This window comes from Schistocerca gregaria, chromosome 2 (genome assembly GCF_023897955.1).
Source record: "Schistocerca gregaria isolate iqSchGreg1 chromosome 2, iqSchGreg1.2, whole genome shotgun sequence".
Lineage (NCBI taxonomy): Eukaryota > Metazoa > Arthropoda > Insecta > Orthoptera > Acrididae > Schistocerca > Schistocerca gregaria.
In genome coordinates, this window is record NC_064921.1 from 375,101,994 (window position 1) to 375,129,369 (window position 27,376).

Below are 27,376 nucleotides of genomic sequence, written 5' to 3' on the forward strand. Positions count from 1 at the left end.
GCTAGTTATAAGTCAAAGGAAAAGGCTTCAAACGACAACAGTACCATTGCAGAGTTTATTCATATTTCGCACGACTGACACAGATAAACATTTACGACTGACTGCACACAGCAGACAGAAACTACTTAATTGTGGATATTTTGTGCCAATACTATAGAGAGACCGTCATACGTTTCAGTTTTAATAAATTGGACGTGAATCGGGTAGAAAAGAGCGAAATGTCCAAGAAAGTGAGTTATATGCATCATAAACTTAGAGAGTATTGTGGTGTGTATTAACTATCATGTTCCAAACACACTTTCCGTTACATTCAGGGTCTGACGTAAATGCCATTTTAGGAGTACTTTACGCTTTAAACAATGTGAAAAAAAATTTTTTTAATTTGCGGAAATCAGCGATGTGTCGATAAATTATGTATCATTATCTTTGAATCGTCACCAAGATGTCCAAAGTTTGTTATTAAACTGTCAGAGATAACTCTAAAATGTTTACGATGATGTTGACTACGAGACGGTGGTGAAAAGTTATCTTTCATATGGAAAGGCGCACAAAAGAATTGCCAACGGTAGTACGCACGGGTCTGTTCGCAAGTTCTGGGTACGTTAAAGCACAGTCTCTTTCTTACTGGCCTTTAGCATGTTGCTCTTGGAGTTGGCCGTTCTAAAGCAGTGTGAATGCGTGCAAATAGACTAGTACGGTTTTTATTTCGTAGCTTTAACGTAAGTCATTCTTGTAGATTCATAAGTGATTTACAGACCCATATGTCACGTGTTTCATCCACTGAAGAACAATCACATTTGGTAACGAAGTAATTAAGAAAGTGCTGTTGTGAGACTTAAATGCTCAGATTTTCTACCTCTACATTCATACTCTGCAAACCACTGTGAAGTGCACGGTACAGGATATGTTCCATAATATCAGTTATTGGTGTTTTTTCCTCTGAAATTCTCTTATGGTGCGTGGGGAGAACTTTTTTTTTAAATTCCTACGAGCATGCTGTAATTAATGCAGTCTTGTGACAATTCACCCTCGTACTCACAAAACCATTCCTGGACGATGCGAACTGTGCGAATAGAGATCTTATCTTCGAGCACATCATCATCACTGGGGAACAAATATCGCACCATGGGATGAATCTGACTAGCCAACATGGTTACACAATGCTTGGGAGTAATGCGATCTCGCAGAGTAACCGTGCGACCCATGGAATACCACGAGATGGCTGCCCAAATATCACAGAGTCCCTGTCATGTTTCACTCTTGGGACGTAATCTCAGCCAGAAGTTGGGAACAGTATGATACAAGACTTATCCGACCAAATGACTTTCTTTCATTGCTCCAAAGTCCAGGTTTTATGGCCGGCCGGCGTCGCCGTGCGGTTCTAGGCGCTTCAGTATGGAACTGCGTGACCGCTACGGTCGCAGGTTCGAATCTGCCTCGGGCATGGATGTGTGTGATGTCCTTAGTTTAGTTAGGTTTAAGTAGTTCTAAGTTCTAGGGGACTGATGACCATAGTTGTTAAGTCCCATAGTGCCCAGAGCCATTTGAACCAACCAGGTTTTATGGGTTCAGCACCAAATTTTCCTGTTATGGGCATCTGCATCACTAATGAGTGGTTTTGAAGTTGCAGCTGGCCCTACAATCCTCAGCTCCCTTCGTGTTGTTTTAGTGCCAACTGGACTCGCGGGCGCGACATTCAGTGCTGCAGTGACTTTCGCGCCTGTCGTTGTCTTATTTTTCGTCAGTTTTCAACGACCTTCTGTCACGATCACACGCAATACACTTTCGTTCACGTTGTAACTCAGCGGATGACGTTATTTCGCTTTCCCTTATGCAGTATTAAAAAAATAATGGAAATTATCGTATGGTGTCAGTGGCCGTGAGTTCTCAGGTGGGAAGTTCGGTCGCCAAGTGCAAGAGTTATTGAGTGCGTCGCCACAATGGGGATGACATGATGATGACAGCACAACCCCCAGTCCCTCAGGGGAGAAAACCTCCCACCCCAACCGGGAATCGAACTCAGGCCCCCTTGCGTGGCAATCCAACGCACTGACCGTTCAGCTATTATTCTTACTTTCCTTTTTTCGGTATGGTTCGTTGCGTTTGGTCTGGGCGGACGTCACAAGACATTCGTTCAAGTTGATCGTTGATTCCTTGACTCAGTTCTCGCTTCTCGCTTCCCACGCCCGGGTTCCCGGGTTCGATTCCCGGCGGGGTCAGGGATTTTGTCTGCCTCGTGATGGCTGGGTGTTGTGTGAATGTCCTTAGGTTAGTTAGGTTTAAGTAGTTCTAAGTTCTAGGGGACTGATGACCATAGCTGTTAAGTCCCATAGTGCTCAGAGCCATTTGAACCATTTTTTTGACTCCTTGACTCAACTTTTTTATTACACAGAGCGCGCAGCCCTCGGACAAACACGCTGAGCCACCGTGCCGGCGCTATTGGGGCAGACAATGCGGTATAAATCTTCGATATTGTGACTCTTGAAAGAACAAACACTTTGGTTACTTTGATTTCGGGAGCATCCACCTAGCACTAACAACTTACCCGTGTTCGAAGTCACTATCTCCGACATAATGTATTCGCAACTATATGCACTCCGCCCATCGTAAGAATAAACCTCATGTAAAGATTACAATATGTATTCTTCCGCTTTTGCTGGAACCTCATTGGATTTCGTTTCATGTGGTGCAGAAGCCAAGCTGTCCCGAGTACAGTCAAGTACGATAATGATATTACTATTTCTGCTGTGCGTGACGCGTACATCGACTCAGCGATAATACGGGACAACAGATTTAACGGCGCATTTAACTTGGAAAGTACTGGCCAGCCACCTGGCCCAACTAACCTGCAGTAATGTGAACAGTTGTAGTAATGACGCAAAAAGAGACGAGCAGAGAACAATGTAGCCTTGAATGTCATTTAATTTTTGAACAGAAGGAAACAATGGTAAAACTCAGGCGATATGCTTCTTAGGTGATCTGCTGGAAAACATAACATGCCCTCGATCGTAGCTAACATAGTACTGTAATTAAAAACTACAGTGATGAAAATTGGTGACGTTAACAAGGGTAATCTTCCCGCATTAGCTATGTGCGGCGTAAAAGCGCACTGCTGGGATTTCACCACGTAGTTCAATATTGAAGCCACTGAAGGTCGTCTGGTAACATCCGAACTTCCATATCGGACTTCGAGGAGTGCGGTACATTTCAGTGCTGCTACGTCGATGAGGCGATCAGCAATAGAATCTCAAGCGATCAAAAAAGTCCACGTCTCCTCCTCCTCCTCTTTTATGGCGTGCTGTTCTGCATTTCGCTCGGCAGTGACGTGTCACAAAGCTTCGTGCATTAGTTCCAGTAAGTTTGGCATCTTAAATGTCTTGTTATTTCTCGTTACATATCCCTTAGCTTGGCTCCAGATCAATTCTATTGGGCTCAGATTGCAGTGTTAAGGTGACAACTGTAAACATTCAGCATTTGTACTTAGTGCTAGACTCCGTGAAAATTATATTTTTCCATGTTTCTACGACTCTTAACACTCTGGCTCGTGTGAAACCAAATCTCTCCTATGAAACAATGGGCATTTGCAGACAAAGAGTATTTGATTTTTCTCCAAAAAATTTAATTGTGTAATGTTTTCTTAATTTCAAAATCTTTAACAATCTTTTATAACATATCGATGATTAACAATGTGTATTTGCAATGAAAACTAAACTTCTGCGTGTGATATGTCATTAGAAAGTAGTAGACTTACATTTTTCTTGAAAAAATGGTGATTAAGTATGAGTTATTACCACATATTTGATAAATTCTATATTTAAATGATTTAGGTACTGAAAACGAACAAAAGGAAATTGTAGATCATAACAGGTTCCGAACCGCCGCTCACCAGTCCACTCGGCTATCAACCAATGACACTGTCGATTACGCTACCAATATAATTATAAAACCAACTCGTATATTTATTACAGCGTGTTTCTCGGTAAACGTCAAATCTGATTTTTCTTTATAATGTTGTGAAAAACATTATGGAGAACAACTTGTTTCTAGCCATTAACAGTGTTCCGCGCGCGTGTTTCACTACGAAGCAGGAAGCAGTATCATCCCTTTTCGCAATACATGTGGACAGCGGGACACGAAGAGGACAAGTAGCGCTTACACATACTGGGACTGTACACGATTTTTTAAATAAAAATTACGTAGCTGAATTATGATTACGAAAAACTTTGATGGATGCAAATACATCAGAATGTCTTACAGGTTCATTTACAGTGACATAAGATGGACCTACTTCCAAGAGCGGAACAACACCAGTGTACGAGAGTAACTGCTGAAGACCAATCATCGCGTTTGTGTTTGTTTACATGAGGTTTATTCTTATGATAAATGGAGTATACACAGAACACTTTTCTCCCCCCCCCCCCCTTTTTTTCCCATCATGTGTTCAGTTTCCCACCACCTGTTCTCGGCTGTGGTATGTCATATTTGCCAACATTTTAGTGCAGTGTTCAAGTGAATGTTCAGTGTTGTTCATCGTTTCAAAGTGTTGCGAACAGAAACCATGCTGTAGCTGGGTGTGAATGTTATGTCTTTTGCGAACAGAAACCAGACTGTTGCCGTGTTTTTTAATTGTTCGCCTGTTTTTATTATTAATTATCTTCATCTTTTTCAACCAAAGTCGGTAGGCTGAAGAGCGGCATACTAAGCTGCTGCCAGACCGCCCCCTTCGGGGGGAATCGAAACTCAATAAAGAAATAAAGAAACACACACACACACACACACACACACTTTTCTAACCGTCATTGTCACTTGCAACGTTTTGTGGACATTGCACTGACGCGTTCGTCGTCAAATAACAGCACAACCTGCGGGCTAGGCTAGCATTTATATTTATGTTCAAGCAAGCATTTCCCGTGGTGTTTACAAATTTTTGACACCCCCCCCCCCCCCCAAACCGCTCGCTCATATATCATTTACATCTACATGAACACTCTGCAGTCCACATTTTAGCGCTTGGAAGATAGTTCATTACAATCTTAACAGCTCATGGGAAACACGAACAGAAATCTTTCTGTACGAGCTCTTATTCCTCACTTTCTTAAAATGATCATTTCTCCCTATTTAGGTGCGTGTCAACATATTTTCGCACTCTGAGAAGAACGTTGGATACCGAATTTTGTAAAAATATCTCGTTGCAATGAAAAACGCCTTTGAAACTTCCTGGCAGATTAAAACTATCGTACGGAGATTCGAACTTTTTGTTCTAACAATCAAAACTTTATCCGGTTTAGTATATGTATACAAATAATACATATTATTAAGAAATGTAACATTATATTTTGTTTGAGTTTTTCCTTTTTCGCCTTTATTAAATTTTCATTGAACATATTTTCGATGTGGAAAGTTTGTTTTTGGACTTTTGATATTTTTCCTTGTGTCTATTTCTGGAATGCATTTAGTCTTCTTGCGAAGTTTTCGAGTTAGGTTGTTTGACTTCTCTCGTGTGTGTGTGTGTGTGATTTTGTCGATTAATGTCAACAAGTAAATAATTTGATGTTACTAGTGTACAACTTTTTGTAGGATGCAAATGTATGAGAGTAGATTGAACTTCTGCACTGTCGCTCGTAATTTGCAACGGAATTTAGTATATTTTAATCTTTCCGGGACTTCGTAGTTTGGATGTCCTTATTTTATGAGGAAGAGGTGGCACCAACGTTGATCATCGGGGCAATGCAAATAAAACAGTTTATGGTTATAATAACGCTTACAGTTTTAACATTATCTAGAATTAATAGGGAAACTGATGCATAGTAATCTCTAAATAAAAGGAAATTGGGAAACACATACTGAGTGGTAGTTTAAACCAGTCACTTCATGATGAGCGTGATTAGGGCTGAGATTTCAGAGTAGAATTTAGTTTTTTGTGTGGGTGCGTTTTAACATAGTGATATTTTTAAAACAGATTTAATTTATGCATGTGGCAATTAATAAAGCATTAAACTATTCCGTGAAACTGTCAAGTTTTTGGCAGTGAGGAAATATGTTTCCTTTTGCTTTTTCCTTTCTCTGCTGTACACTATTAACTTGCGACGACATCCGATGGCACTAACAACTACAACAAATCTCACACTACAATGAATCACTACTTTTCGGGACCTTCGCGGATAATGCTCTACCGACTGAGCTACCGATGCACGATTTACGATCCATCCTCAAAGCATTACTTCCGACAGTAATACATTCCAAGCTTCACGGAATTTCTCCTGCGAAATTTGCACTCCTGGAAGAAAGGATACTGAGGAGACATGGCTTAACCACAGCATGGGGGACGTTTCCAGAATGGCGGAAGTAAAGCTGTGAGCACGGGTCGTGAATCGTGCTTGGGTAGGTCAGTCGGTAGAACACTTGCCGGCAAAGGTCCCGAGTTCGAGTTTCGGTCCGACACACAGTTTTAATCTGCCAGAAAGTTTCGTATCAGCGCACATTCCACTGCAGTGAAAATTCCTTTAAAAACGCCTTTGTTTTAATAATTAACTCCCCAACTCGTCCATCATATCCGTTACACTCTCTCCCCTATTTCACGGTAGTACAAAACGAGCTGCCCTTCCTTGAACTTTTTCGATGTCCTCCTTCCCATCTGTAAGGCTCCCCCACTGCACAGCAGTACTCTAGCAGAGAACGCACAAGCGTAGTGTAGGCAGTCTCTCTAGCAGACCTGTTACATCATCTTAGTGAACTGCCAATAAATCGCAGTTTGATTTGCCTTCCCCACAACACTATGTGGTCATTCCAATTTAAATTGTGCATACTTGTAATTCCTAGTTATTTACGAGCATGTCGATTTGAAGCACGCTACTTCGGTATAGTAGGTCCGCATCTGTATAGTATTGAGGAAAATTTGATAATTTTTTATTTTGTCCTCCTCAGTTGTATGAATATACGATTTATTGCTGCAGTGGTTACCGGTTTCGGGCTGACTCGCTCATTCTCAAACCACACACCTTGTTATAAACCCTAACTAGTCATAAAACGTCGTGCCAAAAGGCACGATTAGTTTTGTACAAGAAAGTCAAGCTGTGAGTAACAAATTTTCACTGTTGTCTTATCAATGAGAGTATTAGTTTGACTTCCTTCTACAAAGCTATTCGTATCTTTTGGCAACTTCTTGTACAACTCCAGAATGAATTTTCACTCTGCAGCAGAGTGTGCGCTGATATGAAACTTGCTGGAAGATTAAAACTGTGAGCCGGACCGAGACTAACTCTGGACCTTTGCCTTTCTCGGGCAAGTGCTCTACCTTCTGAAGCACGACTCACGCCCCATCCTCACAGCTTTACTTCCGCCAGTACCTCGTCTCCTACCTTCCAAACTTTACAGAAGCTCTCCCGCGAACCTTGCAGAACTAGCACTCCTGAAAGGAAGGATGTTGGGGAGACATGGCTTAGCCACAATATCCTTTCTTTCAGCCCCCACACTGTAGCTAAGCCATGTCTCCGCAATATCCTTTCTTTCAGGAGTGCTAATTCTGCAAGGTTCGCAGGAAAGCTTCTGTAAAGTTTGGAAGGTAGGAGACGAGGTACTGGCAGACTTAAAACTGTAAGGATGGAGCGTGAGTCGTGCTTGGGTAGCTCAGTTGGTAGAGCACTTGCCAGCGGAAGGCAAAGGTCCCAAGTAGTGTGCATGTTGCGACATTAGTGCACCAGACCATGTAGTGCCTCCAGCCTACAAAGATTAACAGACTCATAATCGGCATTGGTAAACTAAGTGACATTCTTAGAGACAAAAACAAATAGTATGTCGTGAACGAGGTGGCAAATAAGATATATGCAAGGATACTTAGAAAACACACTAAGGGAAAAAAAACGACGCACCACATAGGAATTATTCAAATCAGACGGGAATCGGCAGATGTGATGTTAATGTACAGTTAAGCATATTGTTACAATTTCAGAAAAATTTGATGATTTATTCAAGAGAAAGAACTTCACAAATTGAGCAAGTCAATAACGCATTTGTCCCTCTCTGGCTCTTATGCAAGCAACTATTGGGCTTGGCATAGACTGATAGAGTTGTTGAATTTCCATATGAGATATAGTGCCAAATTAAGTCAAATTGGCGCGTTAGGTCGTCAAAATCCCGTGCTGGTTGGAGGGTCCTGTCTATAATGCTCCAAACGTTCTCGGTTGGGGGAAAGATTCGGCGACCTTGCTGGCCGAAGTAGGGTTTGACAAGCATGAAGATAAGCAGTTGAAACTCAGACACTCTCTCTCTCTCTCTCTCTCTCTCTCTCTCTCTCTCTCTCTCTGCGTGCGTGCGTGCGTGGCAACCTGATTGTTGCCTGCCATATGGCCCACCAACCAAGGGTGATTCTGTGTTGCGCCCTTTTTAGCATAAGGGCTAGAGGTGGACCAATGCGTTATTGACTTCCTCAGTTTGTGAAGCTCTTTCTTTTGAATAAATTATCTCATTTTAACGATATTGTAATAATTTGTTTCTGATTGCATGTGCATCACATCTACTGATTTCCGTCCGATTCGAATACTTCCTTTGTCGTGCTTCGTATTTTTTATTCTTTTTGTCTTAGAATGAATTTAGAGTATAAGAGAAATCCAATTGTAAGCGCTAATGCTCGAGTGATATTCTGAGTGAGTGAATGAATATCACTGAAGACACACCGCCATATGAATTATTTTCTACACAGAGGATGACTAAGTCAGTACCTGCAGAATGAATGCGAACTTAAAGATAACTTAGGTAGGTCCCTAGCTTTTCCAGTAGTGGCAAGCTGCGGAGGGTTGCTGTGGTGAATCCGTTAGATTCCACTGGTAGACACCACTGGGACTGTGGATGATGGCGTTAGCATACCGGTGGCTCCATCTCAGGGCTGAAGCGTGGCGGGTTCAGGATTGTTTAGGAATGGTGTGGGTTTCTCGGAACTCCGGTTCTAGAGATTTATCGTGCTGTCCCCAGCAATTGGGGATTCAATCCCAAAGAAATAAGTAATGCAACATGAGTCCTGGATGTAGAATTTCGTATCAGGGGCTTCCTGGAGAAGACTTCCTTAACCGCGATGTTTTCCATGGGTTAAGATTAGAATCTGCCAGTAAGCCATCTGCATAGTGAAGACGATTAGCAAATGTAATATCATGGTTTAAGGGTTACAGGTGTTTTTCCTTTCATATGTTTTATAAATGTTGTTCAAATGGCTCTAAGCACTATGGGACTTAACATCTGAGATCATCAGTCCCATACAACTTAGAACTACTTAAACCTAACTAACCTAAAGACATCACACACATCCATGCCCTTGACAGGATTCGAACCTGCGACCATAGCAGCAGCGCGGTTCCGGACTTAAGTGCCTAGAACTGTTCGGCCACAGCGGCCGGCTATAAATGTTGTCTTTCACTAATTGTTGAAAATAAATTACAATTCTTGAAGTGAGTGTTAATAACTGTTGTATACAACTTTTTGTAACTATATGAAAATGAAAATTCGACCTGAATTGGACTCCCGGAGGCAGGAGTCGTAATTGTAAGCAACAGTAAATAAATATCCAAGGATGTATGACGATTAAAGCTTTAATAATGACGGATATTTGTTTAAAACTTATACAAAATACATACGTTACAAAATTTGACTGTCCTTGAAAGCAGTCAGCAGCGTTGTGTATAACCTACAGCCAGCGAGGTGAATATCGTAGGATACCCTTAGCAGCGCCAATTGTGGTGATAGTTCGGCTGGAGCAACCTACTGCCCGACGAATCTTCGTAACAATTCTGAAGCGAATACCATGAAATGTTTCCTTCATCCGGGAATCAAGTTGAAGTCCCAAGGATTTTAATGCACGCTGTGTTAAAAAGAAAATTGGCAGTTTAGAGAAAGAAGTGGCGACACCTTCACCAGAACCTGCCCATCATTTTTCAGGACAACGCTCGGGTGCATATGGCGCATCTTGTGACTGATTTGTTCGATCGATATCACACTCCCTGGACTTAAGCCCTCGTGACTTCAACTTGAGTCCCGAGATGAAGGAAGCACTTAACGGTATTCCCTTCAGAACTATTCCAAAGATGCTTCGTGGGATAAAAGGGCAGTCTGAAAAGTTCTCTGACTGATAGTGAAAACGACAAAGGCGTTTTATTTTGCAATATAATCTCCTAATATCAATACATTTCTTGCAGCAGTGTTCCAATGCCATTATACCCTCTTTGTAGTGTTCTACCGGAAGCCATTTACACCCGCAATGGCTTCTCGATTGGACAAAAAGCGCTGACCAGCGAGGAATTTCTTCAGTTTCGATAACTGATGGAAGTCTGAGGTAGACAATTCTGGGGAACAGGGTAGATGTTCCATAAACTTCATACAGCAATTCCCTAAATTTCCCCCATTGCAAAGACATTTTTGTGGGCAGATGCACTGTGTGATGGAAGATGATTTTTTCCTTCCTTTTTAAGCCGGGTCTGTTTTCACGAATGATTGTGTCTAGTTTTGTTAGAAGCTAATAGAGGTATTTTCCAGTTGTGGTTTTACCTTTCGCAAGATAGCTTATCGACAAAATTTCTTTCGTATCCCAAAACACCGATGCCATGGTCTTCCCCGCAGATGGTACCGTTCTTGCCTTCTTCGGAGCTGAAGAACCGGCTTCTATCCACTTTGCATAGACTTCTGTTTGGATTCGGGTGTGTAGTGGTGAATCCATGTTTCATCCACTATCACGTAGCGACGCAACAAGTCACTTCTGTTTTTGTTAAAACGCACCAAGCACTATCGGGGAAGTGTCGCGCTAATGCGTTTGTTATCCGCTTTGAGCAGACGCTGCACCTATCTCGCGCAAAGCCTTCTCGTGTTCAATTCTTCGCGGTAGAAGTGACCAGCACGTTCCTTTGACATCCCTAGGGCATATCACCTACCTTTATACGCCGATCTTTCAAAATTATATAATGAACTTTATCGATGATTCCTGGCGTACTTTCACTTTTCGGACGTCATTCCCATGGATCACCTAGGATGCTTTCACGACCACCTTTAATCTAGGCTGCCCATTTCTTAATGGTTGTGAATGAGAATAAAGAGACGCCATACACATTTACAAGCCACAAATGAATTTGGGTCGGTGCAAAACCTTTTTTTTTACGAATAATTTAATCACTGCACGATACACGATTTTTTTTTCATTTTCAACACCACATGCACCACAACTGCTTCAAACGACTGCCTACAGTCATCTGCTGCTCGCAATGATTTGCAATTTTACGTGGCGTCTACTAACATGTGTGCAAACGTAAGAGGAAAAAGTGTCACTTGAGTAGTGCTACGATCTCTGGGCGAGGCCGAAAACTTTTCAAAGAACCCTCGTAGATCGCTCCACTCGAACTACCGACACAGATATCGCTGCTAAGAATATGCTATAGCTTGCACAATGCTGTCAACTACTTCCCACAATTCTGATGGCTACTTTGAAGGACAGTGAACCTCTGAAACATGTTTCCATTTTGCAGAAACTGCAAATAAATAATTGCTACTATTAAAGATTCAATCCTCGCAGTTGACTTCATGTCAACATGTTTGTTGCAATCGCCTTCACGGCCAGCAGTGTATACGCCACGCCAACACTTGCTGCAGATGTGTGCATCCCGCCAGTGTGTCAGCTTAGGGAGGTGTGTGTCGCAGAGTGGCGGTGGCGTGCGCGCTGCAGCCGCTGGATGTGGTGAAGATCCGGCTGCAGACGGGCATGGGTGGCTACCGGGGGGCGGCGCACTGCGCCTACTCCATCGTCGCCCACGAGGGCCTCACCGGGCTCTACGCGGGCACCAGCGCCGCCCTGCTGCGGCACGCCATCCACGCTGTTGGCTGGGTCTCCGCGCACTCCATCTTCATCAGCACTCTCACGTAAGCACCGCCCCTGTAATCAGCTTCCGTTTCACAGACCACGTAAAAGAGTGCCGACTTTTCGAGGGTGGTAGTATATTTACATCCCTAGTGAGTTTAATTACGAGGGGCAGTCAATAAGTAATAAAGCACTCCGTCTTCAGACCACGACTGGCCTACCGGAACCATCCGACAGCCGTGTCATCCTCGGTGGAGGATGCGGATGGGAGGGGCGTGGCGTCAGCACACCGCTCTCCCGGTTGTAAGATGGTATTCTTGACCGAAGCCGCTACTATTCGGTCGAGTAGCTCCTCAATTGGCATCACGAGGCTGAGTGCACCCCGAAAAATGGCAACAGCGCATGGCGGCCTGGATGGTCACCCATTTAAGTGCCGACAGCGCTTAACTTCGGTGATCTCACGGGAACCGGTATATTCAATGCGGCAAGGCCGTTGCCATTCAATAATTAATGAAACACTTTTTCTGAAAACATGTTGGTTTTATTCAGAACTCTAATACACCATATTATTTCCCACTCGGCTAAAATACCCTATTTTGCAACGTAATCTCCGTTTAATGCGATGGCCTTACGTCTATCTTACTGGAAGTGTCTGTATGCCTATTTGGTACCACTTTGTTGGACGACGTCGGAAGTAATGTTTTGCTGCATCAGTAACCTTTCCATCATCCACACACTGATTCCCACAGACTGTATCCTTCATTGGGCCAAACAGGTGGAAGGTGTGACACCCAGGGTGCAGTATGGAAAAGGAAGAACAGTCTAGTGAGGTTTTGTGAGCTCCTCTCGGGTGCGCAGACTTGGTGTGAGGCCTTGCGTTGTCATGACGAAGGAGAATTTCGTTTGCATTTTTGTGGCGACGAATTTCAATTTCCTAATGGAAGGAAAATACACTACTGGCCATTAAAATTTGCTACTCCAAGAAGAAATGCAGATGATAAACGGGTATTCATTGGACAAATATATTATACTAGAACTGACATGTGATTACATTTTCGCGCAGTTTGGGTGCATAGATCCTGAAAAATCAGTACCCAGAACAACCACCTCTGGCCGTAATAACGGCCTTGCTCCCGCCTGGGTATTGAGTCAAACAGAGCTTGGATGCCATGTACAGGTACAGCTGTCCATGCTGCTTTAACACGATACCACAGTTCATCAAGAGTAGTGACTGGCGTATTGTGACGAGCCAGTTGCTCGACCACCATTGACCAGACGTTTTCAATTGGTGTGAGAGTTGTTCTGGCCAGGGCAGCAGTCTAACATTTTCTGTATCCAGAAAGGCCCGTACACGACCGGCAACATGCGGTCGTGCATTATACTGCTGAAATGTAGGGTTTCGCAGTGATCGAATGAAGGGTAGAGCCACGGGTCGTAACACATCAGAAACGTAACGTCCACTGTTCGAAGTGCCGTCAATGCGAAAAAGAGGTGACAGAGACGTGTAACCAATGGCACCCCATACCATCACGCCGGATGATACGCCAGTATGGCGATGACTAATACACGCTTCCAATGTGCGTTCACCGCGATGTCGCCAAACACGGTTGCGACCATCATGATGCTGTAAACAGAACCTGGATTCATCCGAAAAAATAACGTTTTATATTCTTGCACTCAGATTCACAGGCGCTCCTGTCTGTGATGCTGCGTCAAGGGTATCAGCAGCCATGGTCTCCTAGCTGATAGTGCATGCTGCTGCAACCGTCGAACTGTCGTGCAGATGGTTGTTGTCTTGCAAACGTCCCCATCTGTTGACTCAGGGATCGAGACGTGGCTGCACGATCCGTTACAGCATGCGGATAAGATGCCTGTCATCTCGACTGCTAGTGATACGAGGCCTTTGGAATCCAGCACGGCGTTCCGTATTACCCTCCTGAACCCACAAATTCCATATTCTGCTAATAGTCAATGGATCTCGACCAACGCGAGCAGCAACGTCGCGATACGATTAACCGCAATCGCGATAGGCTACAGTCCGATCTTTATCAAAGTCGGAAACGGGTTAGTACGCATTTCTCTTCCTTGCACGGGGCATCACAACGACGTTTCACCAGGCAACGCCGGTAAACTGCTGTTTGTGTATGAGAAATCGGTTGGAAACTTTCCTCATGTCAGCAGGTTGTAGGGTCGCCACCGGCGCCAAACTTGTGTGAATGCGCTGAAAAGCTAATCATTTGCATATCACAGCATCTTTCTGACGATTAAATTTCTCGTCTGTAGCACGTCATCTTCGTGGTGTAGCATTGTTAACGGCCAGTAGTGTATAATTTAGAGTCGGTCGATGCACCACCAGAGAGAGAGCAGCAAACCGAATAACCCCTTTCAGAGTGCCAGAAGACCGTCGCCGTGACTTTACCAGTTGAGGCTGCGGCTTTGAACTTTATCTTGCGAGGCGATGTGGTGTGTCGCCACTTCATGGACTGCCGTTTTTTGTTTCCCTTTTGAAGTGGTGAACCCACGTTTCATCGCCTGTGACGGTGTTCGACCAAAATTTTCACAATCAACATCATAATGCGCAAGCAGTTCCGTACAGATGGTCATTTGTAGTTCTGTATGCTCTTCTATTAGGAGGCGAGGAACCGAGCCGGCACAAACTTTTGAACATTCCAACTGGTGGACGAATGCGTCTCAGCGTCTAGCTGTGCAGCGAGGTGTTTGGTTGTGATCCATCGATCACGTAGAATGATAATGTCCGCACATTCCAACATTGAAGATGTCACAGATGTGCGGCCGGCCTGCACGCGGGAGATCGGATTGATTTGTGCTAGAGTTGTTGAGATGATGACAGATGCCCCGTCTAACGACTTACCGTGCTTTTGTTCACCGTAGACGTTCTGCAGTCGTCTATAAATATCTGTGACGCCTCCGTTATAGTCGCCAATTTGAAGGCTATGTATAGCGTCGATATCCATCGGAAACTCATGAAACACATAATACATAGAAAGAAGGATCCTTTTTTGTATGATTATATGGTTGTGGAACAAACACTGGTAGCAGTTACTTCTGTGAAATACAGAACGATCTGAAGTGGAATGATCATACAAAATTAATTGATGGTAAGGCGGGTCCACGTTGAGATTCATTGGGAGAGTCTTCATAAAATTTAGTCCATCAACAAAGGAGGTGGCTTACAAAACACTCGTTCGACCTATACTTGAGTATTGCTCATCAGTGTGGGATCCGTACCAGGTCGGGTTGACAGAGGAGATAGAGAAGATCCAAAGAAGAGCGGCGCGTTTCGTCACAGGGTTATTTGGTAAGCGTGATAGTGTTGCAGAGATGTTTAGCAAACTCAAGTGGCACACTCTACAAGGCGCTCTGCATGGTGGTGCAGCTTGTTGTCCAGGTTTCGAGAGAGTGTGTTTCTTTATGAGGTATCGAATATATTGCTTCCCCCTACTTATACTTCCCGAGGACATCACTAATGTAAAATTAGAGAGATTCGAGCGCACACGGAGGCTTTCCGGCAGTCGTTCTTCCCGCGAACCATACGCGACTGAAACAGGAAAGGGAGGTATTGACAGTGGCACGTAAAGTGCCCTCCGACACACACCGTTGGGTGGCTTGCGGAGTATAGATGTAGATCTAGAACAGTAAGGGCTGAAGCTGGAATATTCCACGATGTCCCACAACAAATTCCGCATATTTTCAAGCGAAATTGCCCGAGAGAAAAAAATGTGTTGAATTACTTGCTGAACACTCTTAGTATATGTGCATCAGTCCGTTGTCTAAGACATGTCCCGCGCTGAAAGTTTCGCCTCCTAATGCAGGAGATATCCTAAGAGGCTCATCCACCAAGTTTTTGGAGTACAGCCGCATTGGCTTTATTTCTCCTTTTTCCGATATTCTGGCTGTATCTCTTCCGGCCATCTGCAGAGTGAGCCAACTGAAACTACGGTACGCTACAGCACTTGTTCTGTCATTTTAAACCAGAGAAAACGCAGAATCAAGAGATACAGGTCCGTAGACATAAAGAACTAAGAAGAAGACATAGAACGATCCATGGCTTTCTTTGTATCTGTGGGAAACATGTCTTTAAAATAGGTCGGATCCTGACCAAACAATGTTGTGATTTTTTGTCTTCCACCGAAGACATCGCCATTTCTGCATTCTGTCAAACATGACATGCGCCACAAGGCTGGAGTTTACAAGATCGCCTGCGAAATGTGGTCTTGTGGAGCAGACGACTGTGCATAGAACACTGCAGACACACCCGACTGTTACAGCCCAATACATTGGCTATGCCAGAGCACTGCATCGATACCGGTCGCACCAGGCGATACGAAAACGTCAACTTCATCGTAACCTCGACGTCATCAGTTTGGGACTCGGAGATGAAAACCGCACCTCAAATTCATTTGACGAAGAATTTACGAGGTTGTGCTGAAAAGTAATGTCTCGAAATATTTTATGTGAAAACTCTTAAAGCTTTCAAAATAAACTGCGCGTTATTAACATTCTACACATTTATTCTTTATTCTGTATATTTGCAGCCCTCTGCCGCTAGACCGCTCGGAGTTTGTAGCATGCGGTATGGCGATGTGTAACGTAAGTATGTCGGTACGTGAGAAGCAGTGTGCTGTAATCGAGTTTTGAATTTGAATAGTTCGTCCACACATGGAGAACCCCGTCCTTCAGCATGACAAAGCCGGACAACAACGTCTACAACAACCCGACGCCTTGGGTTCACTGTCATCAATCATCCTCTATTCATTCCCGATTTGGTCGCATCCTACTTTCATCTGTTTTCAAAATTACAGGAACACTTTCGAGGACTTTACTTTGATAGTGAAGAAGCAGTGAAGGCGGAGTTGAGGTGGTTGCTCCGTCTACAAAGCCAAACATTCTATATAGTGACGGTATCAACAGACTGGTCTCTCATTGGGAGAAATGTGTTTGTCGCTGGGGTGACTATGTTGAGAAATAAATATATAAACATGAAGAATAAAGATGTAGACTTAATTACGTTTGTTTTGTTTAAAAGGATTTAAGAGATTCACATAAAAAATTCGAAGGCATTACTTTCAGCAAGCCGTCATAATTAACAAAGAAAGCGGTTTCAACCTAGGCAAATCATGGAATGCGGCTCTTTCTTTAATGAACTCGCAAAGACGTCACTACAATGCAGCAAATAATGAGACACCGATATCCCAACATGAATGATCGCATACTCTTTGCCGCCGATCAACGCCTCTGGCGTTTGTGTTTTCTGTGGTTTAAAACGACGGTTCAAGTACTGTAGCGTATCGTATCTTCAGTCGGCTTACTCTGAAGATGACCGGAAAAGGTGCCACCGAAATATTAGAAAAAGAAAAAATGCAGATTATGCGGTTGCACTCCTGAAATTTTATGTATGAATGAAAACTCCGCGAAAACATTAAGAGACACAGCTTCAAAGACCATATAAGTAAAATCACCAACGACTTAAAAAATAATTCTGCGCTACCTGAAAATCAGCAAATGACACGTTCTTAGATTCCAGGGGAGCGAGAAGTGAAAGAATAAGTCTTAAAATACTGAACAGTTGTCTACGTGCGAGTAGGACTCGCATTGTATTTTCCATACGAACTTATGCATATAGACAGTTCATCCAATTCATTAATCGAGGATCTTGACCATTTTGTCCGTTGCCGGCATTGATACTGGCAAGATATCTGTCTTATGGATTCCAAGACTTTCGAGAACATTTTAATTTCACGTTTGAAATCGGATAACAAGTGACAAAAAATATTTTTTCGTGTTATATGATATGTCAATTAACAATTTTCGGGTTTTTACTGAGGATGTAGTGTGAAACCTTGCTTCTTGGTAAATATCATTAGTCTAGGTCAGAGGGAAGTACTCTGTACCGGTACGTTTAGATTATTGAGTTCGAGAGTATCAAAACGTGTCATAAATGTCTGTATCTTTCGGTTGTATTGACTCAGAAACTTCACTTTTTTACATCTCCCAGGGATCATAGACCTTACTATGCGTCTAATCATTTCTGAGAAAAAGGGTTTTGAACAGTTGGGCAAACAGACAGACGGGCAGCAAAGTGATCCCACAAGGATTCAGTTTTTAGCGACTGAGGTATGGAACCCTACTAAGTAACATTAAAACAAAACAATAACCAGAAATAGGTAACAAACATCTTTACACGTCTGTGAAATCAGAATCTGGTGCTGCTTTCCATTCAGTAGCGTATTGCTTTAGCGCGTGCATTGCTACATACTGGGATCCTCCTTGGGTCACTGCCCACAGAGTGGTCGAGTCAACGCTATCAAGACTGTCCCATCCTTCGACGGTTGTCCGTCTGAGGACATTTAGTTTGCGAGAAGGGTTCATGCGACGACGCACTGCAAGCTTCTAGCGGTTCCAATCATGCTCAGTCAGATTCATGTCAGTAGGTACCACAGGACATTGCAATTGGTTGATTTCTGCTTTTCTAAGGGAAGCGGTTTACGAGGTGGTCACCGTGTGTTCATTCATTACCGTCCTGAAAAACGAACTAATCGCAGAAGACTTTAAGCCTGGACAGTATGTCGGAGGATGCTGTCCCGGTACTGTAAAAACCTCAGATTTTTCTCGACAGCGATGAGATGCACTTGGGTGCATGCCTGAGAAATTGATTGATCATTAATACATAGTTGCCTCCACATTTTCTGCGACAATAATCAACAAATCCTACACTCGTCACAGAAGAAAATCCTGCAGATGGAGAGCAGCTTCAAGACTCCTTGAGTAGGCGATGATATTATTGTCCATTATCTCCACCACCCTAGTCGTTCGTTCGAAGTGGCAGTTGGCTTTATAATTCCGCTGGAGGAATAACAATGGCACTACTCTTAAGTGACCTACCTATGGACTGTAAAGCTTTGCGTACAGTGCTATGAGCCTTTTGTTGTGCGTATTTTTCACGCAGCATCTGAAGTAACGCTTTAAGGGCTCAGTTTCTTCCAGACGCCTCAGTGCTTTGCGCGTTTGCATCGCCCGCCACGCGCCTCACTAGCTACCCGTCTCAACAGCGTGTGCCCTAGTCTTGGTGCACACCTCCCAGATTATATTCATTATGATGCATTACTCACCATCAACATTTTTCCTGCTTCTCCAAAACATTGGTCAGTGACATGATATTCTGATGATGAGGTCCTGTACTCCGAGGAGCGTAAGGGACGATACGGGAAACCTGCAGCGCAGTGCTAAAGGCAAGGACCTAGCGGAGTTGGTTTGCCATTGCCTTCCTCCGACCGTAATGGGGATGAATGATGATGATGAAGACGACACAACACCCAGTCATGTCGAGGCAGGGAAAATACCTGACCCCACCGGGACTCGAACCAGGGATCCCGTGCTTGAGAAGCGAGAACGCTACCGCAAGACCACGAGCTGTGGACCGTGACATTCCAAGTGCATTCAAGTTATGACATCTCCAGTTTTTTTATGACAATTTAATCACACGAAAACTGTGAAAGTTATCACTTCTCGACTTAATATCTCTGCAGCCGTAAGCATTTTTTCACAACATCGATGCCATAATTCTTATGGCCGCTGCGAACGACTCTTTATGAGTTTGGATTGAGCACTGGAAAGTTGCTGATGCAGTGGTGACACGGCTAGTGAATGTGCATCCACAGAGAACGTCTTTCGCTGTTGGAAATAGCCAAAAGTCTCCAGGAACCAGGTGAGGTGAGTAGGAAGCATGAAAAATCACTTCAAAGTTTTTATTACGAAAATACTATAGTATCGCGCATGCTCGATATACTGGTGCGTTGTCTTGGTGCAAGGGCACACGTGGAGCCTTTTGCGGCCGTTTTTTCCTGCAATGCTTGAAGTTTGTCCTCAAAACATCTTGATAGTATGCACCTGTCACCGTAGTGTTCTTTGGAACGCAGTGAGTAAGTATTATGCCATCGCTGTCCCAGGACATGCCCAACATTATTTTTTCAGCAGTGACGCTTACCCGAAATTCTTTTGCTGGCGGTGAGTGTGCGTACTCTCATTGAACTGACTGAGTCTTCGTTTCAGAATTGAAAACGGCATCCGTGTCTCATCCGTTGTCACAGTCGATGAAAAGAAAATCCCATTCATGCGGTCATCACGCGTCGACTTGCCTGTCAACATGCCACGTGTAAACTATGGACGTCATCGGATCAGCATTCGTGGCACCAACCTGGAGCACACTTTTCGCATTTTCAGGTCTTCGTGTAGGATTAAGTGCTCATATCCGAGGGAGGTACTAACTTTGGAGGCGATGTGTTCCACACTCATTCGGCGGCCCTCTAAAACAACCTTCTCAGAGCGCTCGATCATGTTGCCAGACGGCTGGAGCGAGGCCGAGATTGTCTTGCCTTGTTGTCAAAGATGTTCTGCATTCTTTGAACTGCCACACACGCAATCGCACACTAGACATATCCTCGATGCTTCAGTCAAGTGGCGATGCATTTCAGTCGGTGCCACACCTCACATATGTAGAAAACCAATGATTACTCACCATTTTAAGTATGAAAAACAGTCCTCACTTTCGCCTCTGCCGTTAGAGTTCTATGTGCTGTACTGTGTTGCTGTCTCTGCCACGCATTCACAACGAATGTACACATATTTTAAAACAAACCGCATGTTTCTATTATGTTTCCAGTCCGAGAAAAGATCAGAGTAGTTAACTTGAATGCACGACGTACAGATGTTCACCACTTGCAAAAACACAAAACACTGAAAATGTGCAAAGTAGGTTTATAATTTGGATAAACGTAAATAATTATACTTAACGTTCAATGACATTGTACGCTATTTATGAATCAAAGCAAAGATAAATTAGATGTAGCGTGTATATGTCACATTTTACTGATGTGTCACGACTTGACATAGAAATGAAGTAGTCAGAAGGGATTTTTTCACACAGATTGAGTTATAGCTCAACAAGGGAATGCTGTGGAATGAAAATCATATCAGAACATACTTAAAAGAAGTTACATTGTGTGTAAATGTTCAATGAAAGCTGTAGTGGCGCAAGGTTATGACTTGTGCCTAAAAAAAATGGTTCAAATGGCTCTGAGCACTATGGGACTTAACATCTATGGTCATCAGTCCCCTAGAACTTAGAACTACTTAAACCTAACTAACCTAAGGACATCACCCAACACCCAGCCATCACGAGGCAGAGAAAATCCCTGACCCCGCCGGGAATCGAACCCGGGAATGTGCCTAAGAGTAATGGCGTAGTAGTCCTGCACCACGCCCGAAGTATTTCTCATCAAAGTATCATTTTCGTAGTTGATTTGATTCTGGCATTCTCTTGACTTTTTTTTTTTTTTTTGTATCCACTCATTTGCTAAGATTTAAGAGCTGACAATTCAGTATCTGTCCTCAAAGAACAGATATGTCTTAAGATCCGTAGCGTCTGGCAAGACAGCGTATGGACTCGTGACGTCATAAATATGTCTCCCGACTAATGTGAACGTTGTAACGGTAAACTGAAAAATCAAATAAACGCACCCACGTCCTGTCTCAAATACATGACACGCGAAAATTTAGAAAACGTTCATTTTTCTGCTAATGGCGGGGAAGGCTTACTCAACCTTGTGCATTAAAGTGCACCGCAATAATACACGCCCTTACTACTAATACCGACAACACACTCACCCCATCTTCGGACTCGCAGTCGGGAGGATGGCGGGCCAAATACCCATCCAACCATCCGGTTTTACGTTTTCTGTGGTTTCCTGAAGTTGCTAAATGCATTGGACAAATACTGAACACTTACTACATCTTGAATGGGCAAATTCTGGCTGGCCGCGGTGGCCGAGCGGTTCTAGGCGCTTCGGTCCGGAACCGCGCGACTGCTACAGTCCAAGGTTCGAATCTTGCCTCGGACATGGATCTGTGTGATGTCCTTAGGTTAGTTAGGTTTAAGTAGTTCTAAGTTCTAGGGGACTGATCACCTCAGATGTTAAGTCCCATAGTGCTCAGAGCCATTTCAACCATTTGTTAAGTCCCATAGTGTTCAGAGCCATTTGATTTTATTTGGGCAAATTCTCGAGTATGGTGACTATGCTGGGAGAGCCGAAGACGTCACAGTAGTTTAGATAAAGTATTGTTTGGTTGTTTTTGTCTAACATACATGATTGCAATATAAGCGTTGTATGTTATCCCAGTACAATTCACACGTCGAAAGCGTCAATTCTAATCACTGCTACGAAACAGTATGAATTTGTGAGTATTCTGGACGCATATCTAAGGTTCCAGTTGAGGCTGTAGGCTGCCTTGTGGGATACTTTTTGTGTCGGAGGGCTGGGCCAGCGCTATTTATAGTGCAACACAGGCGCGCCAAGTGTCACTGACTTTCACAAGGTCACGAGGTACGGAGATAGATCCCCGAAAATCATACGGTGGCGCCTAAGACAAAAGCAATAAAGGACGCCGAGAGTAAATACGTCGAGACATTTCAAGAGTCTGACCATCATCAACGTTAAATAGAATGAAATGAATTAATTCTGACAACAGCCGCAATTGGGCACTGAAATGAATTTAATGGCGACAAGTGAAAATTTGTGCCGGATAGGGACTCGAACTCTGATTTCCCGCTTATGCAAGTGGTCTCCTTGACACCCTTTTTTTGTTTCGCTCTCATTTTGTTCGTTATTATTATTATTATTATTATTTACAGGGTGCAGGCAATTCTACCAATCACGCTGAGCTACCGTATTGGCTTACAGCTTCGCATATCCAAGCATGGTTTCTGTCCGCCCCAAATTCCCAACACGTCGCACACTACTTACTGTCCACCATGCTTAGTGCTAGCCGCATTACGCGAGCAGGGCGCGCTACACGAGTAGAGTGCAGCGAGACGGGAATTTGGGTTGGATGGAAAGCGTGCTCGGATAGCCGAATAGCCGAAGCATTAAGGTGACCAGTTGCATAAGCGGCAAATCCGCGTTCGAGTTCAGGTTTGACCAAATTCTCACCTGTCGCCATTGAATTCATTTCAATGCCCAATTGCAGCCAGTGTCAGAATTTATTTAATCACATATACGTCCGGCTGCAGAATCAAGAGAGGTGCCTGTTCTTCTGGACAGGTCTGAAAGGATAGACAAAACAAATATAAAAGTCATAAAATAATGATATTAGCATGATGCATATGTTTACGAACTACGAAATGACTTGCAAATGTGTGGGTGTCATTTGTATTCAAAGGAGACACCGAGTAATCTGGCGCTCTAGTGAGAACTGGTTATCATCCTAGGCAGGACCGTATTTGAATCTAGGCTATATGGCTGCTCTTCAGTTCGAAGACTGGTTTGATGCATGTCTTCACGCTAATATCCTGTGCAAGCTTTTCATCTTCTAATGGTTACTGCAGCTTTCTTTTAATGAGGTCTTACCACAAATTTCTGTTCAATTCTGTTCAGTACCTCATTAGTTACACGATCTACCCATCCAATCTTCAGCCTTCTTATATAGCACCACATTTCAAAACCTGTTGTTCTCTTCTTGTCTGAATTCCTTATCGTCCACGTGCCATTTCCATACAAGGCCACACGCCAGACGAAATAATACCGCCGGCTGATGTTGCCGAGCGGTTCTAGACGCTTCAGCCTGGAACCGCGCGATCACTACGGTTGCAGGTTCGAATCCTGCCTCAGGCATGGATGTGTGTGTTGCCCTTAGGTTAGTTACGTTTAAGTAGTTCTAAGTTCTAGGGGACTGATGACCTCAGATGTTAAGTCCCATAGTGCTCAGAACCATTTGAACCATTTTTAAAATAATACCTTCAGCAAAGACTGCCTAACACTTAAATTTATATATTTATTTATATTCTATGTTATCAAATTTCTCTTCTTCACAAACGCTTATTTGCTATTGCCAGTCTATACTTTGTATTCTCTCTGCTTCGGCCACCATCATTTTTTTACTGCCCAAATAGCAAAGGTCATTTACTGTTTGTAGTGTCTAATTCCTTCAGTATAACCTGATTTAATTCGACTCGATTCCATTGTCCTTGTTTTGCTTAGCAAACATAAAAGTTTTATTCCTTCTCGCTGAACTTTAATTCCTACTGCAAATTTTTCTTTGGTGTCTGTAGTGCTTGCTCAATGTGCAGATTGAGTAACATCGGGGATACGCTAAAACTATGTCTCGCTCCCTTTTCAATCCATTTCATGCCCTTCGAGTGTAATAAATGCCGTCTTTATTCTGTACTATTTGTAAATAACATTTCGCTCCCTGTATTTTGCCGTTGCTGCTTTCAGAATTTCAAGAATACACTCCAGTCAACACTGCCAAAAGCTTTCTATAAACCTACAGATGCTATAAATGTAGTTTTGCCTGTCTTTAACCTATCTTCTTAGATAAGTTTTAGGATCAGTACTGCCTCGGATGTTCCTAAATTTCTCCGGAACCATTTCCGAGTTCACCTACTACTTTTTCCATCCTACTGTAAATAATTTGTGTCAGTATTTTGCAACCATGACTTATTGAACTGATAATTGGGTAATATTCACACTTATCAGTACCGGCTTTCTTTGGAATTGGAATTATTACATTGTTCTTGGAATTTAAGGGTATAAATCTTGCTTACTAGGTGGAATAGTTTTGTCATGGGTGGATCCTCTAAGGATGTCAGCAATTCTGAGAGACTGTCAGTCCAAGGCCTTTTACGACTTAGGTCGTGCAGTGTTCTGTCAAACTGTTCTCGCAGTTATCATACCTACCATCTCATCTCTAACAACTTTCTCTTCCTTCTCTGTAATACTGTCCTCACTTTTTTTTTCCTTTTAAAGAACCCCTGCATATTTCTTTCAGCTTTCCCTTCTTTGCTTAGTTCTGGTTTTCTATCTGAGGTCTCGATACTGGTACAGCTGCCTCTTTCTCCAAAAGCTTCTATAAGCGACATCTATGTTTCCCATAATTATATATGCCTCCGAAGCCTTGCATTTGTCCTCATCTCACTCAACTTGACCATTTTGCATTTTCTGTCAATCTCATTTTTCAGTCGTCTGTATTCCCTTGTGACCGCTTCATTTGCTGCACTATTATGTATTCTTATTTCATTATTTAAATTCAACATATCCTGTGATATCCAAGGATTTCTACTAGGCCTTGTCTTTCTACCTATTTCTTCCTATGTGGCCTTTCCTATTTCATCTCTAGAACCTACCCATTCGTTTTCTATTGTATTCCTTTCCCTCGTTTCTGTCAGTCATTCCCAAGTCCTCCCTTTGAAGCTCTCAACAACAACTGTTTCTCTAGTTTACTGAGGGCCCGTCTGCTTAATTTCCCACCTTTTTGGAATTTCTTCAATTTTAATCTCCGGTTCATAACTAATGAATTACGGTTGCTGTCCACATCTGCGACTGGAAATGTCTTACAGTTCGAGATCTCGCTCCAAAATCTTTGTCTTACCATTATATAATGAACATGAAACCTTTCAGTGTAACCAGTCCTCTTCCACGTATTAAAACTTATTTCATCGTTCTTAAACCAAGTCCTAGCGATTATTAAATTATCGTCTGTGCAAAATTCTACCAGGTGGTTTTCTCTTTCATCCCTCCCCCCTCCCCCCCCCCCCCCCCCCCCCACACACACTCCATACTGTCCTAGTATTTTTTCTTTTTATCCTTTTCCGAACTTCACTGATTCTTACTATATCTGACTTAAGCTTATCCATTTCCCGTTTTAAATTTTCTAACCTACGTACCCGATTAAGGGGTATAACATTCCATTCTCCAACCTGTGGAATCCCAGTTGTGTTTTCCCTCCTGAGAATCCGCGTGCGGAAGTCTGAATGGGGCAGTATTTTACCTCTCTTACTTTTTACGTAAGACAATGCCATTTTCATACAACCACACAGTAGAGCTGCTTCCCCTAGGGAAAAGTTACGGTTGTAGTTTCCCCTTGATTTCATCCGTTCGCAATAGCACCACAGCAACTCCATATTGGTGATAGGAGGCACGCAAGCAACCCACCTTGCGAAGGTTCTTTGAAGGCTTTTAATTCGGCCATTCTGAAGAAGTAGTCATGTCGAAACAGACTGTCCTGATTAGTGTCCTATTACCTTGACGACGACGACGATGTGATCTTATCAAAATGTTGGACAAGTGTGTAAGACGGCCTTGCAGTCATTTGTTCATGTAGCCGGTTTCATGCCAACGGGAGAGCTATGGAATTACATAGTTCTGATAATAGATATCCTTGGAAGCGGCCAATATATTTCCCGTGTGGCAAATTACAAGGTTATTTTTCTTTTTCAGTTTTAACACATATTGTTCTTGTTTTTCTGGTTTCCCTCGAGGATCTCCTATTTATTCTTGTGTTATACTTCTCGTAGCTCATATTGGATGTGTGTTCAGATTGCTTAGTTGTGAAGCAGTTTGATATCAGCTTTGGGAACTTGTGAGTTTAATAAATAATTTCTCTCTTGGTTTGCCAACAGTTCCGATACAGCTTAACGTTTCAAAGGAGCGTTATCTTTCATAACAGTTTAATAAGTCATTAATATTTAAGCTTTCCGACAAAATGAAGAATACCTATGACAAGGGGGGACAAGGGGGATTAGAATTTTATTCTGACTGGCTCATATTCTCAAGCAACGCCGAATCCAGCTTGTCCCTGGAGTAGGGACTGTTCTCCTCTTCATCATTGTCAGAATAAAAGTAACGAGCATCCTTCTGTATTTGTTCGTTCGTTGATGAATAGAGTCCCCATTTTTAGCCCTTTCCTCACTCGATTTCGTACAGATGTCTGATTCTTTGAAAAGGGTCTCTTGCAACCACTACATCTTCATCTACATCTACATTTACACTCCGCAAACTACCCAACGGTGTGTGGCTGAGGGCACTTAACGTGCCACTGTCATTACTTCCCTTTCCTGTTCCAGTCGCGTATGGTTCGCGGGAAGAACGACTGCCGGTAAGCCTCCGTGCGCGCTTGAGTCTCTCTGATTTTACATTCGTGATCTCCTCTGGAGGTATAAGTACGGGGAAGCAATATATTTGATACCTCATCCAGAAACGCTCCCTCTCGAAACTTGGACAGCTACATACACCGCGACACAGAGCGCCTCTCTTGCAGAGCCTGCCAGTTGATTTTGCTAAACATCTCCGTAACGCTATCACTGCCGCAGGGGAGTGTCATAGGACCGTTGCTATTCACAATATACATAAATGACCTGGTGGATGACATCGGAAGTTCACTGAGGCTTTTTGCAGATGATGCTGTGGTGTATCGAGAGGTTGCAACAATGGAAATTTGTACTGAAATGCAGGAGGATCTGCAGCGAATTGACGCATGGTGCACGGAATGGCAATTGAATCTCAATGTAGCGAAGTGTAATGTGATGCGAATACATAGAAAGATAGGTCCCTTATCATTTAGCTACAAAATAGCAGGTCAGCAACTGGAAGCAGTTAATTCCATAAATTATCTGGGAGTACGCATTAGGAGTGATTTAAAATGGAATGATCATATAAAGTTGATCGTCGGTAAAGCAGATGCCAGACTGAGATTCAT

The 27,376-nt window shown here is 43.2% G+C and overlaps 1 protein-coding gene across 1 annotated transcript in view; it reads left to right on the forward strand.

Annotated features, from left to right (window-relative positions):
* Window positions 1-522: 522 nt before the first annotated feature.
* The window catches only part of LOC126335782 (mitochondrial 2-oxoglutarate/malate carrier protein-like), a 66,684-nt gene continuing 39,830 nt past the window's right edge, over window positions 523-27,376 (forward strand). Inside the window, exons 1-2 of the mRNA XM_049999244.1 lie at window positions 523-597; window positions 11,671-11,889. Coding sequence (XP_049855201.1) covers window positions 536-597; window positions 11,671-11,889 — 281 coding nt within the window. The 5' untranslated portion in view covers window positions 523-535. The remainder of the gene's footprint in view (window positions 598-11,670; window positions 11,890-27,376) is intronic.